General features: G+C 40.5%; 1 protein-coding gene across 1 annotated transcript in view; it reads right to left on the bottom strand.

Moving 5' to 3' along the window:
* ATP10A (ATPase phospholipid transporting 10A (putative)) overlaps positions 1 to 15,273 on the bottom strand; it is a 108,395-nt gene that overhangs the window by 60,440 nt on the left and 32,682 nt on the right. The window contains exon 2 of the mRNA XM_061377890.1: positions 7,670 to 7,874. Within this exon, the coding sequence (XP_061233874.1) occupies positions 7,670 to 7,874 (205 nt within the window). The remainder of the gene's footprint in view (positions 1 to 7,669; positions 7,875 to 15,273) is intronic.

The following is a 15,273-nucleotide window of genomic DNA, read 5'->3' as shown; positions in this document are numbered from 1 at the left end:
CCTCTTTAGAGGGCAAATGCAGCACAAGTACTGGCATAATACATGTTCTTACATGGATTTACCACTGTTCCACCAGTGCTGGAAGGAATACCCTAGGGATGGGAGGTTCTTCCTGACCAAGACATTCAAACTTAGGTTCATCAATTTAGCCCCTTTAACCTATATTAAACCACAAAAACAAACAGCCAATGCCAATGGTAAAAGCCAAGTACTCAGCACTCTTCAGAAATTAACTTTTCCTCTGTTCCCCATCCCCCAACGCTTAAATTAGGATATCTAAAATTTTCTCTCACAGTTGTTCAGATTTCTTTGTCCCCCTAATGAAGCTCTCTCAACAGTCAAACTTGTGGCCTGCACACCTGCACAATGGAAAACAGAAAAAGACAGCAACCTTGCTCAAAGTTGACCAAGGAGCAAGTGGACCATAATTCTTGAGTTTTTTATTTCCCCATATATCCCAATGTGAGACTGCTAAGTAAATGCCATGGTAAAACAACAGTGAAAAATTGTTCTCAGCCTTCCTTTAAGGAGATGCAGCTCACACAAGACTTTGCCACAGCAGTGGCTTGGGCCCTGCTCTGCACCATGCCTTTGATTCTGTTAGACACTAGACATGTCCACAGATTCCACACGTCATTTCTGAACACTGTACTATCCAAAAGAAAGACAAAATATAGGTGCAGAGCTCTTCAATAGGGACTCAACCCTCATCAAAGCGATTTACTGAACATTCAAGGTGTGAACTCAGACAAAGATCTTCACAGGGTGTGACATGCGTGCATTTTGCACTGACAAACACATCTTACAAGATTTGTTTCCCTAAGATCTTCAGCAAAACTGCAGAAATAAAAAGACAGTTTTACTTTAATATTCCAGTAGTGCACAGGGAAAAAACACTGTTTTCTTTTGCTTGTTTGGTTATTTTTTTTAACTCTCTTTTCCCTTGGGGAAATCTAATTTTGGCAACATGTGTGGGATGGAGCACTAATCTGCTGTTTTAGCATGTGTATATCTGGAATTTTCAAGCCATTTTTCCTAGCCTTGTGAACCTTCTCAAAATACTTCAAAAAAGAAAGACACAAGGGATGACCCCCAAAAGATGCTACAGAGAAATTCAACTGTTCTTGTGGCTTGATTCTACCCTGTTAAAGCACTTACAGTCTAAACAACAATGTACTATTCCCACTCATTTCAGACAGGTCATAGCCTGAGGGCTGTATTAGTGAGATGAGGAGCTCCAGGGAGAGTATAGCTGTGCCCATTTTTGTGTTGCTTTAGAAGATTCAATCAGACTCTTTGAGGTAAGAAGCTTGTATCAGCAGGTGAGTTGAAAACTAATTTGCCTGGGAGTTGTGCTGGTTTAACTTCAGCAGTTCTCTCAAACTGGGCTGGTTTAACTAATGCAGATGGCTGCATAATAATCTTAGCTCAGTTTAGGCTAAACCAAAATTTGAAAATTGCTTTATTTTCTTTTTTTCTTTTTTTTTTTTACTTTTTTATTATTATTTTGTGAGGGAGAAAAACCGAATGCAAAATAAACACCTACATTGAGATACCAAGGTGCCCTGTGAGTTGTTTTCATGCAATTCAGATTGAGTTGCCCTTCATAAAGTACCTCATATATAGAGCTGCCTGCAGTCACCAGCAGTCAAGCTTACAGTGCAGCCCTTCTTCTAGAAGTCTTCTCTTTTGGACCAGTTTCTGCCTACGATGCACAGGGAAAGAAAGAGATAATGTAAATAGCTTAATGCTTGTTCCTCTACGTCCAACTGTACCCAGTATGCTTCCAGCCCTGTGCAAAAACAGTGGAAGTGAAATGAACAGTGGGCTGGAATGAAAGCTGGATCTGTCAATGCAGCCCAGCTTCCAGGCTGGGACAGATGAACAAATGTGCTTGCATGCTCTAAGTTTATACATATTCCAGAAGGGTTCACATACAGACTGCTGAGGAAATCAGACTGATGAGTTATTTTGGTACTAGTCTGCATGCAAATGAATCCTCCCAAACAGGCAGACACCAAATTCAGATGTGCTTCTTAGACAAAGTAAATAAGCAGCCACAAAGTCATTTGCAAGGCTCATCTAAATCTGTGCAATCATGCTGGTACAAGCTTGTTTTGAACAAGGTCTGCTCTTAGGAGAAAATGAGAGGAAAAGTTAAAAAATGCATCCCTTAACCCTACTAGCTCTCAGAAGGATACATGCACCTTTTCAATGGCAGCTGCTACGTTTAGCTTAGCTTTCAGCTGAACGGAGGGTTTCCACATAAACATCCAGGACATGGCCAGTGGTTAATAAACCATAAGCTGCTCCAGAATCTACAGTGAGTCTTTGTGGATTTTGTTAAAAGGCATACTGAGTAAAAACAGTGGAGCAAGGAAATGTAAATGTTTTTCATGAGTCTAGATTCATACTATCAAAATATCCTAAATCAAGTTTATGAAACCTGAAAGGGAGTTCTGAGCTCTCGCAGCCTAAGCTGTATCTGCTTATCCACTCTCTGAAGAGCGGTTGACACGTCTCAGATGGATGGAAAACATTCCATAAGCAACTGTGGAGGGTGTGGTGGCACAGCAGCCTGCAGAGTAGCACAGAAAACACATTGATTCCTCCTGCCTACTGTGTCCCCTGTTAGATCCAGCATACCAGAAAAGGCTGCTGTGACTCCGCAACAGCAAGGGCGTTTTAGAAATTAGAAGGAAACTGGTGGAATACCAAGAAACACTCGTTTTTTCCAAGAGATGCTTAGTGGTCACTGCTAACACTGTTAGATCACTCACACTGGGATACAGCACAGCGCTTTCTCACAGCTGCACTGTCAAGAATGTCATGCTGCACACATGGATCTGGTTCATGTTTCAGTGTGAACACAGTCCACTACCCATTTGACTTTAAGACAGAACATGCAGAATTACTTTTTTAACTGCTTTATACATTTCTATCACACCCTATCACTGTAGTAGCTGGATAACAAGTCCATAGTATTTAAAGTCTTGCAGAAAAAAAATGTCAAGGCCTTTGGAAATCTGCTTCCTTTTTACTACCTATTCACTGAGTGTTTTTCTTTTTTCTTAACTATTTTGAGTGTAGAACAAAAAGGTATACATGCAAACTGGTATCTTCAGACATACAAGCCACAGACAAATACAACAGTGACCCTTCCCACAGCTTACGTATTGATAGGGTTTCACATACAGAAAGTACAGGTTTGTGCCAGACAGATCACATTCGTTAACAAACACAGAAAGCTAAAAAGCAGTATGTTCTCAGTGTACTATAAATCACTCAGACAAATTGAAGCAGCAATAAAATAAGCAAAATTTCTGGTCACTTGCACTATAAAGGAAAACAGTTTATTGAAATTCACAACTGGAGAGGTCCAACTCAAGCCCACAAATGCTGATCTTGGATCTTCTCAGCATATGTTTAGAGTAAAACGATGACTGCAAAGCACTGGAGACAAGCATACAAAACAGCTTCTATAATTGCTTACTGCTGCTTCAAGAGGCAGGCTAAAAAGAGATCAAAATAGTAGTTTTCTGAATGAAGTTTTAGAAGGGGGAAACTGTAACAGTTTTTACTCTCTGAGATTATGGATCTTACATGCTGCTAATGCTCAAGAGAGGCACACAAAATCCTTCAGAACATGCTGGCAGAACAGCTGCCCTTCTAGAGGACAGCTGTACCCAATGTAACAGCACTGGGCTTGCTGGCCTCTGGAGTGGGCTTTTGGAGAGAGCACTGCAGCTGCAAGAGGACTAACCAGCGCACACCCCGCTTCAGTGACTTCAAATTGTTAGCCAGGCTCTCTATGGCAAGCAGCTCAGCACAGACCTGTGGGACTGTAAACTGCATGGGCAGGCACAGGGCAGGGACAAAATAAGGAAAGCATAAAAGTCACTCAAAACAATTGTTCCTAGCCCCATCACCGCTCCTTGACCATGCTCAGCAGAGTGACAGGTATATAAATATTTATCCTTCACTGACCTGCTTCGCAGGCATGTGCTCAGAAATTACCAGTTAGTTCATATAAGAAACACAGAAAGGCCAAGCTTTGTAACACAAAAGCTTCTTTTAATACTTGTGATACTGCTACAGAGACATTATTCAAGACAGCTGTTGACAGCTATTTTAAAAAGAAGTTTCAAAAAAAAAATCTGTGTTTCTTGTCCTATGATAAGCCACATGACCAGGCACGTCATCCTGTAAGGGAGGTGGGGGAAGAGTTTAGCAGTGTGGGAAAAAGACGGTTAGATCTATATAATCTGTTTGTTTTCCTGCTTGAAAAACAGGGCTGCAGAATGACACAGGACCAAACAACTATAAGCATAACTGAGAGTTGTTCTGCTGAGTGCAGAGGTAATATAAAAATGTAAAAGTGTTCTTGTCCAATGCATGAACAAGTGGGGGAGCAGGTCCTGTAAGATTTGTGAATGAACTTTCCTGAGATTTGGTAAAAGGAGGGTCAGCGTGTGGTACAAGAGAATTTTGGTCTTCCAAAGTATTTTATGAGATCTAACAATAAGCTCTCTTCAGTTTTTGCCACTTAAGAGATACTCAGATAGGAACTGAACTTCATTCCAAAAAACGGGCATCGCCTTGCTTATTCCACAGTATTTGGCTGTGGGCCTACTGTTCATCCAACATTTCCAAAACAGCTCCCCCTATCCCACTGCTGAGCGCCTCTCAGCAGAGCAACACCTTCAAAAACAAGTAAGATCCTATCCCTACTAGCATGAAATGAGGAAGCTAATGCTGCTGCATGAATTAACAGTGTGGTCAGACAGGTGTTGGCCAAAACTTTAACAAGGATGGCAAGTATTCTGCTGGATATCTTAAAGGACGCTGTTACAGAGATAGTCTGTGATGCTGCAGCTGCTGAGGACTGAGGACTTGATACTTGAAAGTGTGCACTTTCCCTGTGATTTAGCTGATGCAGGAAACGAGGGTTGGGTATTTCCTGCTTCTTGGCTATTTTAAGAGACGGGAGGTAGTCACATGTGGTTTTCTTACAAGCTCTCTTTCAATACTTGACTTCTTGGGGCCCAGTACTGTTTCCATTGGAATGAATGAGCTTTCTGTCATTGGTCCCTGTTTAATGACTGACAATTTATTATAGACCTCTCTGCTACTGTAGCTAGGCATCTTGTGATATGAAATCTGTTTTAAAAAATTATTTATCTACATATCTTAGAGCACACTTCTGAGATATAAAAGCTCTATAATCATAATACAGAAAACAAAGATTTGGAAGGAGGATGAATTAGAAATGCAAAGTGCTGTAGGTGTTTACAAGGCTGACTCTAAGCTCACTCTTATCTGTATGATATCTGACTTCCTCAGTAAAGCTGGGTATACTGAGCAAGTTACGCCACATATACCCTGATGTGCTAAGCTGCTTGGCACATGAACCTAGCTTTGCTTCCCTAGGTGGACACTGTTTCCTCAGCCTTCTTGCCTAATCAGGTCCAGTGCAGTCTCCAATAACCTTTAACTGTTCGAGGAGGAAAAGGCACTGCTACTCACTTCCATACAACAGTCTAAAGGTTACAGGTATTGCCAAACTGTACAAAACCCAGACTCGAAGTCACAGTATCACAGTATCACAGTATGTCAGAGATTGGAAAGGACCTCAAAAGATCATCTAGTCCAATCCCCCTGCCGGAGCAGGAACACCTAGATAAGGTTACACAGGAACGTGTCCAGGCGGGTTTTGAATGTCTCCAGAGAAGGAGACTCCACAACCTCCCTGGGCAGCCTGTTCCAGTGTTCCGTCACCCTCACTGAGAAGAAGTTTCTTCTCAAGTTTAAGTGGCACCTCTTGTGTTCCAGTTTGTACCCATTTCCCCTTGTCCTATCATTGTTTGCCACTGAGAAGTCTTCAGCTGCCTGGTTTGGATCAGCAATTTAATGCCCACTGAGTATGCCAAACATGAGATTGCAGGGGTATTCCCTCCTGGTTTTCCTGCTGTATTAACGCACGCATGAGTTTACTGATTGAAGACAGAAGAGCGACTCCACAACTGATGGCTTGGGCATGCATTTAGGCTTCACAGCTCTAGGGTCGACAGATTCCCTCACAGCCCAACAGATTCCAAGAATCACACTCCTAGTGATGAATCATGACTCTGCCACAGGAAACTGGGGATCCTGATGTAGTACAAGGGACTCCTCAGGGCACCAAGGCTCTTGAAAGCCAGTCTTGTGATGATCTGTACTTAGACACTTCAACACTGTTTACCAGCACCTCCTGCTGTGTGTCAGATAGTCTCGGATCACAGAAATCCAACCATTTGCTGTGGATGAGGGGAGGAACTGGTACATTCCCAGGTCTTCCTTTGGGACAGAGCTGGGATGTGCCTTTAGCTTGTAACCGTAACCACAAACATGAAAGCATCCCTCTATTCAGTAGTGTATATGCAATCTATAGTTTTTGTCCTACATAATTTGCCTGAGGTCATGTAGGAAGTCTATGCTGGCAGAGCAGCGGGATACATCATCTAAGTACCACCCTGGAGTTCTACTCACTGGGAAAAAATTCAGTGGGAAGGAGATGGGACGATGGAGAAGCAATTCAATCAGCTGCTTTGAAACAACCAAAAGTTTTTGAAACATTTGGCCTGTAGCTGATTAGGCTTCTTGCTTTGGCAGTAGCTGCTGTGTCATGTCTAAATTCTATGTGGAAATCACTGATTATTAAACAAGTCTTTATCTCATGTTTTCACACACTATTCAGAGAGAGGCTTTATCTACCATAAAGAATTATTTGGAAGGCACATTGATTTTTATCCTATTCAAAGGATTCCAGCTTCATTAATGGTGATTACCTCAGTATAACTATAGGCTTGTGTAGTTACGTTTAATGGATGTGGTAAGCACAGCAGCTCCACTGTTTACAAAATCTATCAAATGAGAAGAGCTACTAGGAAAAAAAGACTTAGCTGAAATCTAGAAAACAATTTTTTTTTCCTAACAAAATACAGGAAACTGGGGTTAGCTAGCAAGAGGTAAGAGAAAGGAGGGTATACAAAGGAATACTATTTCAGTAGGATTATTAAAGCAAGTAAAACTTCAGGTAATTTCCTCTAATTCTGCTGAAAGTAACTGATCTGGATTTTGTTTTGTTTCGAAGTAGTGCTGTTGGGGAGAGATAAGCACAGTGAGAGAGCAGTACAACAGCTTTTCAGCACAGACACCTCCAGGATGCATGTATGCTGTCCCTTTAAATCCTACAAGCTTTAATGCTCCGAGTGCTGGAGGGATATTCTGCAACACGGAGTTTCAGGCAAAATTCCTAATTGAAACTGATCTGGTTTGCAGGCAGGAAAAGTAGTTGTTTATATTTAAATATCGTCTCACTGGGGAGTTAAAATCTGTTTTCAAAAATCAAGCTACAATAGAAGCCATTAAAAACCCCCAACATTTTCCAACCACACACAATTGCACCAGATAATTCCTATTCAAACTCAGGGAAAAATTATGGTAAAACTTCTGATACTATGATGAGGTCAGCTGTTGGCAAGTGCTAGTATTTCAATGACAACCACAACAATAATTCATTGGCATTACTAGAACAAGCAGATTTAGCTGGTAAGGAGTGGATTGGTGAACAGTTTACTTACCTGAAACAAATTCTTACCTTAAGTGAGAGTTAAGAATGGCAACTTACCAGCTCTAAGAACCTCCTCACCACCTGTCTTTGTTTTAAGTTAGTTTCACCATCCAGGTTAGCTGTTTCTATATGGCACAGCCCATCAGGATCACTTGAGGAGAGCAGCAGTATGTCAGCGGGTATAATTTCATTGCAGCGAAGCTGCACAAAGTCTCCAACTTTCACCTCTTTCCAGTATCTGCTTATATATTTCTTCTCATTTCTAGGGAAAAAAAAAAGAAAATAAGATGACATTAACAGCACTTATATTTAAAAAAAGAAAAAAATAAATGCAGAGAATGGGGTTCTTCTCATAAGATCTGGTTTGACTAGAGGACAACTGGTTAATGTTAGACCTGGTTAAGCAGGTGAAGCAGCTTCACACACTCTCTTTTCCCTCCCTCTTGCTCTGAGCCATCTGCCTGACCCCAAGAAGGGGAGAGGGCTGCTGTCCATACTGGGTGAAAAGGATTCCCTTTCAGGGCAAGAAGAGAACTGAATACAGGCTTGGGTGCAGGCCACCCACATTGCACAGCTCCTGAACTCCCTCCATCACGTACCACCCTCTGATGCACCCTCAGACAGCTTCCCCTTGTTTCCTCTTTTCAACAGGGACAAAGTTTGTATAGTGTTGCATGTCATATTTGGATGAAGAAGCCAAAAATCCTTAACTGAAAGGAATTTTCACTATTTATCACTAAACCTACAATTACAAATATATGTCACGTGGAAAAACATGGTCCCAGATACGCTACTGGGAAAAGGCACTGCCATTTCTTTTAAATATTTCTGCAGTATTTTCATTCTAGCCATAGCACTGTGTTACATAGCTGATTTCTGCTTAGTTACGCTGAACCTTTTATTTTGGAGTGTAATTTTTTTGTCAATTCAAAGACCAACCCACCTGAAACAGTGATGTGTATGTTCATTTAGATATGACCACTGAAACTCTCTAGTTTTAAAGGTCATGCTAGTTTGCTATTTTTTAACATTTTCTTGAGAGCAAGAAGAAAAAGAAGCAGGTGATTGCTTAATTAATTCATGACGCACAGACTCGTGCGCCTTCTTGGCATTTGTGCAAATTGCTGCCTTCTTTCGTGTTTTGCAAAGAAATTAATTTCAAACCAGCAACAACATTAACTTGGTAAAACACCTCCAGAAAATGGGCAGCTGCTATTCTGACATTTTTTCTAAGCTGTCAGAAGGCCATTTGCCATGCGAGCACCAAGACGGCTGTCAGTGCTGGCACTGTCACTGTCACCGTCACCAGAGACAGTCTCCTGTGACAGCACTTTAACTGGCAGAATGAGATTCTGATGGGGACTGGGGAGTGGTGGTGGCTTTTTTATGTTCTTTAAAGTATACTGTTTTAAAATACATCACTTTCAGTAGTAATGTAAATAGATTTGTAAGCAAGTGAAAACATGCAACTTCTGCCAGTGTTATTATCTTGGAGTTACTGTTAGTCATGCCATGTCTAACTCATCCTTGTCATTCCTTCACTGGTGTTACAGGAATTAGTAACTTAATTGTATTTTATTCATATATTTAGCCTATATCCTGAACAACAATGCATCAGGTAGCACGACAAGGATGTATTAGATCACGTTTTACTTCCCAGAATTTCTTCACTGTCCTTTCCTAACATCCAGTTTATAATGGGAGGAATGTAAATTATGGCTGTGATTTCTATTTTGATAAAGCCTGAAAAGAATTAAAAAGAGCCAAGTTAAAAACATGATAGTCTTAACAAAGGCAGGTAATATACATACTGGGTGCTGAAATTACTCATTCCCTTCACACCCAGGCTGAAACTAACATTTAACTCTTCCTGCTAACGAGTATGAATTGCTTTGAAACCTAGTGTGCCACAGCATAGTACAAATCACTGCACCACAGATCTGGAGGGTTCATTAGCCCTGCAACCTGTAACTCTAAATTCCTCCACATGTGGCCACTGCCCTTCATCCTTTTTAATTTAACTGTGAAACTGGGTGATGTTCAAATGCATGTACAATGATTAGCAGTACAGAAGTATGATCAGGCTAAAAATATCAAGTAGTCCCATACTATGCTATAAGCACTAAATTTTTTTATTTAACTTCTATTGTTTGGAAAGCACTGCTATTTTAGTATTTCCTCATTTCTCACATACTTAGCAACTGCCACAACTGTATACACTATGGCAGGAAGGGTGGATATCAAGCAACACAAGGCAAAATGGCTGTGCTGGGATAAATGAGTTTGTTCAGCCTGGAGAAGAGAAGGCTGCAACCTTCCAGTACCTAAAGGGGTCTTATAAGAAAGAGACAATTACAAGGGCCTGTACTGACAGGACAAGGGGGAAATGGCTTTAAACTGAAAGAGGGTAGATTTAGATCAGATATAAGAAAGATGTTCTTCACTCTGAGGGTGGTGAGATACTGGCACAGGTAGCCCAGAGAGGTGGTAAACCCCTGTAAGTGTTCAAGGCCAAGCTGGATGAGGCTTTGAGTAACCTGATCTCGTTGAATATGTCTCTGCTTATTGACGAGGGCTTGGACTAGATGACTTTTAAAGGCCCCTTCCAACGCAAATCATCTTATGGTATTTACCCAACAGTCAGCATGATTTTGCCTGGCAGGGTCCTGTCTGTCCATTTACCTTGTAGGTGCTTCTGGAAGGTCTTCCTGTCTTTGGCCCTTAATGTCCTAAAATCATCTGCAAATTATGCTGTCTTTCCTTTCATAATTACCCAGCTGAGAAATTAATGCTTATAACAGATGAATTGGTCAATTTCTCTTAGACCTTGCCATTTATCCTTGGTTTGTCCTGAGTCCATTGCTACTGAGTCCTTGATGACAGTCCTCCACAGCTTCAGCAGCATGCTTTGTCAAGTTTAAGTAAACATCATCTGACCTCCTGGACAATTTTGTTGAAGGGCTCAAAGAATTCTGTCAGGAACACAGGAACAGGAAGGCACCATCTCAGGTAGTGGGCCCAGCAACTTCCCACGGTTGCAGAAAACCCTGATATGGATATTTAGAACAGAAGCTAACACCCAACATTTGTAGCTGCCCTCACCACAAGCCTGAAGATAGATTTTAGTACCTATAATAAACTTAAGGTTGATGCTGCAAGAAACCAAAGCTGAAAATCATGATGAAAACCACAAAGAGGTCAGAGATACTAATTCTTATATTTCAAAACCTTCTTATGTTTCAAAGTAGATAGAAATCTTCCAAATCAATACGCTGTCATGAATTACTGCCACTCTGGAATGGGAATAGATACTATTGTTACTCTCAAGTGAAATTACTACCGTGAAGTATTAGTTTCAGACAGCTAAGCCCAGCTACTGTAACATGTTTTGTTGGGCTCACGTATTAAAAATGTCTATTCTTCTGCATACAACCTATTTTTTATCAACACATTTACGTGCAAAGAATGTATCTGTCAGCTGTGGTTTAAACCCACAGTCATCTAAATCTTCACACTCCTCTCTTCCACAATCAGAAGCAGAACTTGCCAGTGCTTTTACTTTTCTGAGTGTATCTTTACAGGTAGACATTGAATGAAATCTAAAGATGAATGGCTAAAACGTCAGATGGAGCAGCTGCATTGACATCAACACTGTTGTGAGCCAACAGCAAACGTGGTCCTGGCAGGAGTCAGACTCCTCTAGAGGCTAATGTTCTTTTGCAACAATAAAATGCAATTATCCCAGCATATTCACCTTCAAACATACAAGGGAAAGTCTGCAGCATCCTTTCAAGGGTATGACTATAGAGAAAATTAATTGCTGTTAAAAATTTGTATTAGTCTACCTACAGCATGTATTTGGCCTGTGCTCTGTTTTGAACAGCCTGCAGTTTTGTGCCAAATTTGAGGTTGGCTATGGTTAACAGCAAAACCTAAGCAAAATTAAAAATATTGACGATTTCTTTTCCTTAAATATTAGTTTTAAATTTAGAAATACAGAAACTCAGAAATTGGTTATTTTATTTTTTTATTTTTATCTTTTTCTATTAGCCATGCTTTTTCTTCTTCTGGTCTAGTTTGTAGGATGAGGTGATAAAGACCATGTCCATAATTTTCCTTTTCTGGCCATGTAGACATCAGTTTATAGCTGCAAAAGGCTGAAGATTTCAAACAGTCTCTACTTATAATTTTCTTTCTTTTGAATAGTTTTGAACTGCTTTGGTGTAATAAGGAATTACTCAAAATTTCTCTAAGGGAGATAAAACCCCTGCACATATAATCTGAATCTTTCCTCTTCTAATTTTCTTTTTTTTTTTTTTTTTTTTTTTAAATTCTGGCCAAAATATCACAAGCAACTTGGTGAAGGAAATATGAGGGCCATGCAGCTGTAATCTGTTCCACTTGTGGATGGCCTGCAGAGCAGAAATTTTACATGTTAAAGCAAGAAGATGGGACTACTAGGTAATCATTTCTTACTTCCTGTACTTCTCCACTGCAAAAAAATACAGCTAATGAGTGGGAATGGCAGACGCAGGTTTGATTCTCCAGTTCCAGTGAATGGTTGGGGCACTCATCCTTCTATGTGACATTGTCCTAGCTTAGTTCCAGCACAGGCTCCTGTATTAATCTCAGCAGGGCTTGTAAAATACATCTGGCAAAAGATGTTTTCTTGTACCTTTTGGGGTCCTCAGTCTGTTCACTGTGTCTTACACAGCATACCACTTCCTACAAAGGTTGTGCCTGTGACCCAGAGGTTTTTAAGCCTCTCAAAACATCCAAATGAAATGTTGTTTCCCAGTCCAGGCCCATCCGCTGGCCTGCTTTTGAAGTAACAATCATCTTCACTTCAAAAGAAACCAGACTCCTTTGCCTTCCCTGCCAGCTGAGGATGGTCATTGAACCAATAGGCTTTACAAGAAACACTGCAAGCAATTAAGTCTGTAGAAGAGGAAAAGCCCTCCACAAAAGACAGGTCAAAGAGTTGTGTATGTACAAGGCAGAGCTGTTCTTGGTGTCAGCAAGGTCCTTCTTTTCCATCTCAAGAGGCAGAAACAGACTGCGGGAGCACAAAAGAATGTATCTGTTACCAGTGACTTAAAATGTTCAAATCAGTTGGCTACAAATGCTGTGACAAGCCTCCTGGTTAGGACCAAGCTAACTAAAAAAATCTCAAGGTTTGTTGGCAGGGCCCAAGCAGAGCAGCAACTCCCAAAGAAGAATCACAAACCATAACACAAGCATAAGAATGTCATGTCAAGCCAGACTATCTTTAGGGAGGACTCAGCATCTAGTTGTTTCTCAACAGGTCCTTCACAGTTATAGAGTTTTCCCAAATTGTCTGTTATTTCTCTTGCCTGGGCTGCAGCCTCATGTTCAATCCTTCACCTCTCCTCCCGACACTCCTGCAAATACGGAGGGGGTTCACACTGACTGAGCCCACAGCAGTCTATCAACACTTTGGTAGCAAGCAGCGATTTCGTCTAACTCATCACAGGCTACAAAAGCAGAGCTGCTGGGTAGCACTGAAATATGGGCGCAAAACTGCTGTACCAGTACTAATTACGATTTGAAAACTACAGGTGCAGCAGATTTCAGAGTTTCAAAACAAGAGCTGTCTATGAGACCAAGGCATATATTACACAAAGTCTGAACATGCTAAGTATCTATGGAAACCACGTTAGAACCATTTGGGTACAATTACAATACAGTGGCAAAATGAAGGAAAAACATGTAAGTCAATGCCAAAGAAGGTTACATAATACCCAGAATATGTCTCCATCCCACCACAAATGATAACATCTGTTTCTATGAAAATAAATCATGAAAAGGCTCTGAATCTGATATTAATCAGCCAAAACAGATTAAGAGTGTGTTCTTGAGAAACACTGAAGAGAACAAAATCTCTCCATGACTGAAAAAGTTTCTGAATAGATCCTGTAATATGCACATTATTTTAAGGGCACTTACAAGTTTTCTTGTTTTCATGGACTTAGAATATTCTTTGTTTCTTTTTTTGAAGATTAGCAAGTGCACATGTATGTTACAGTTGCTAGAAGCAAATGTGTGTGTATGGCAATGACGAGTCATAAAGGTGCCTTTTATTAGATGCATACTTCCTGAAAACTGCTAATTTTTCTGTTACAACTCACATTTGCAGTGAAAAAAAATGTACCCAGGAAACCTCTGTGATTCAGATTTATAATGTGGAAGTAATAATTTAACTTCTCTTGGCAATGTCATCTCCATTATACCTCATGTTGAAAGAAACCTCAGTATTGTTCACCAAAATGAAACATTTGATACCCCGAATAAATGATTTTTCAGCCAAGAAGCTTTTAATAACAATATGAAACATAAAAGCAGAACTTTTAATGAAACTTTATACAAACTGAAGAAGAAAAAGCTGTGTTCCAGAACTTGATTTTAAAACTCTAAGACTGTTTAGAGAGATGTTTAGTATTAATGTTTGTTTTTTTTTTTAAGTGGTATGATTCTCTTAGGTTTACTGCCTAAACAGATATATTGGGAGAGAAGCGTACCAACTGCTTTTATTTAGCAGGATGAGCAGGTAATGGTTAGTACTGGGGCTTCCTAAATGGGTGTCATATAAGGAGGTGGAGAAAGTGAAGGAACAGCCTGGATGTAATTTGCATCCAGTCCTACAGACTTTAAAACCCGTGAGTCAGTCACCTCCATACTAAATCCACAAAGCTTTTGACAGCTTGCGATACGAGAACTTATCTTCTGAACAAAGTAACGCAGGAAGTGCTTATCTTCAGATGTCTTCCTCTGAGCATCACCAAACACAGCCCTTGCACTTGACAACACTTCTTACTGGTACCTAGAGCAAAAAACCACACAACGCAAAGGAGATGGCTATCCCAGCAGAGGGCCCACAGACAGGTAAGGTTCTCATCCTGACTTTCAGAGCCACCAGAGATATAAGGGTCGAGTATTTACATTGCAGTGCTGCTCCAAGCCACTGCAAAAAGATTCAGCTGAGCTTGGTGGTCTGCAAGCATGGAAGGAGAAACAATCCCTTACCTGAAGGGACCCCACTCAAATAACAGATACATTATGACACAAATGTCCTGTATCTGTGCCTGCTTCCAAAACAGATACAGAAAAAGCAGGAACTCTTTCAAGGAGATCTTAGATGCTAAATTTTGGTAAGGCATGAGCTCTATGTAAAAGCCTTCCAGGACCCTTGCCCTCTAAACCAATAATTAATGGCATGAGGGCACTCAGGAAAACTGTCTGCGAGCCTAAAATTCAGGTGTGAATTAGATGCATAAATCCAGGGGACTAAATCCTCCATTCAGTGCTCTCACTGCATTTAAGCCAGTACAATCAGGTGACCATTCCAAGGGAGCTCTTCATATATTAATGTACATCTTAAAAGGTAAATTTAGCATGAGGAAATGAGGAAAATCCCATTCTTCAACATATTCAGACACTTTAATGAATTGTTTTCTTTTTTCCTTTTCATTCTTCTGGTTATATACACCTGACGCATTTAATTTCAGTACTACCTGACCTGGGCCATAAAAATGCATCGGTATATTCACTATGTACACACAAAAGCCATTTGTAAATAACTACTAAAGTAAGGTGCTTCCTAAGTGCAACAGCTCTTATTTGAAAAATAATTCCTTTTCTTT

The sequence above is a fragment of the Neopsephotus bourkii genome, unplaced genomic scaffold, assembly GCF_033783945.1.
Source record: "Neopsephotus bourkii isolate Nb327-2 ecotype Australia unplaced genomic scaffold, CSIRO-AGI_Nbou_v1 NB_1760, whole genome shotgun sequence".
Classification (NCBI taxonomy): Eukaryota; Metazoa; Chordata; class Aves; order Psittaciformes; family Psittacidae; genus Neopsephotus; species Neopsephotus bourkii.
Note: the sequence above shows the minus strand (reverse complement) of the source record. Positions and strands in the feature narration are given on the sequence as shown.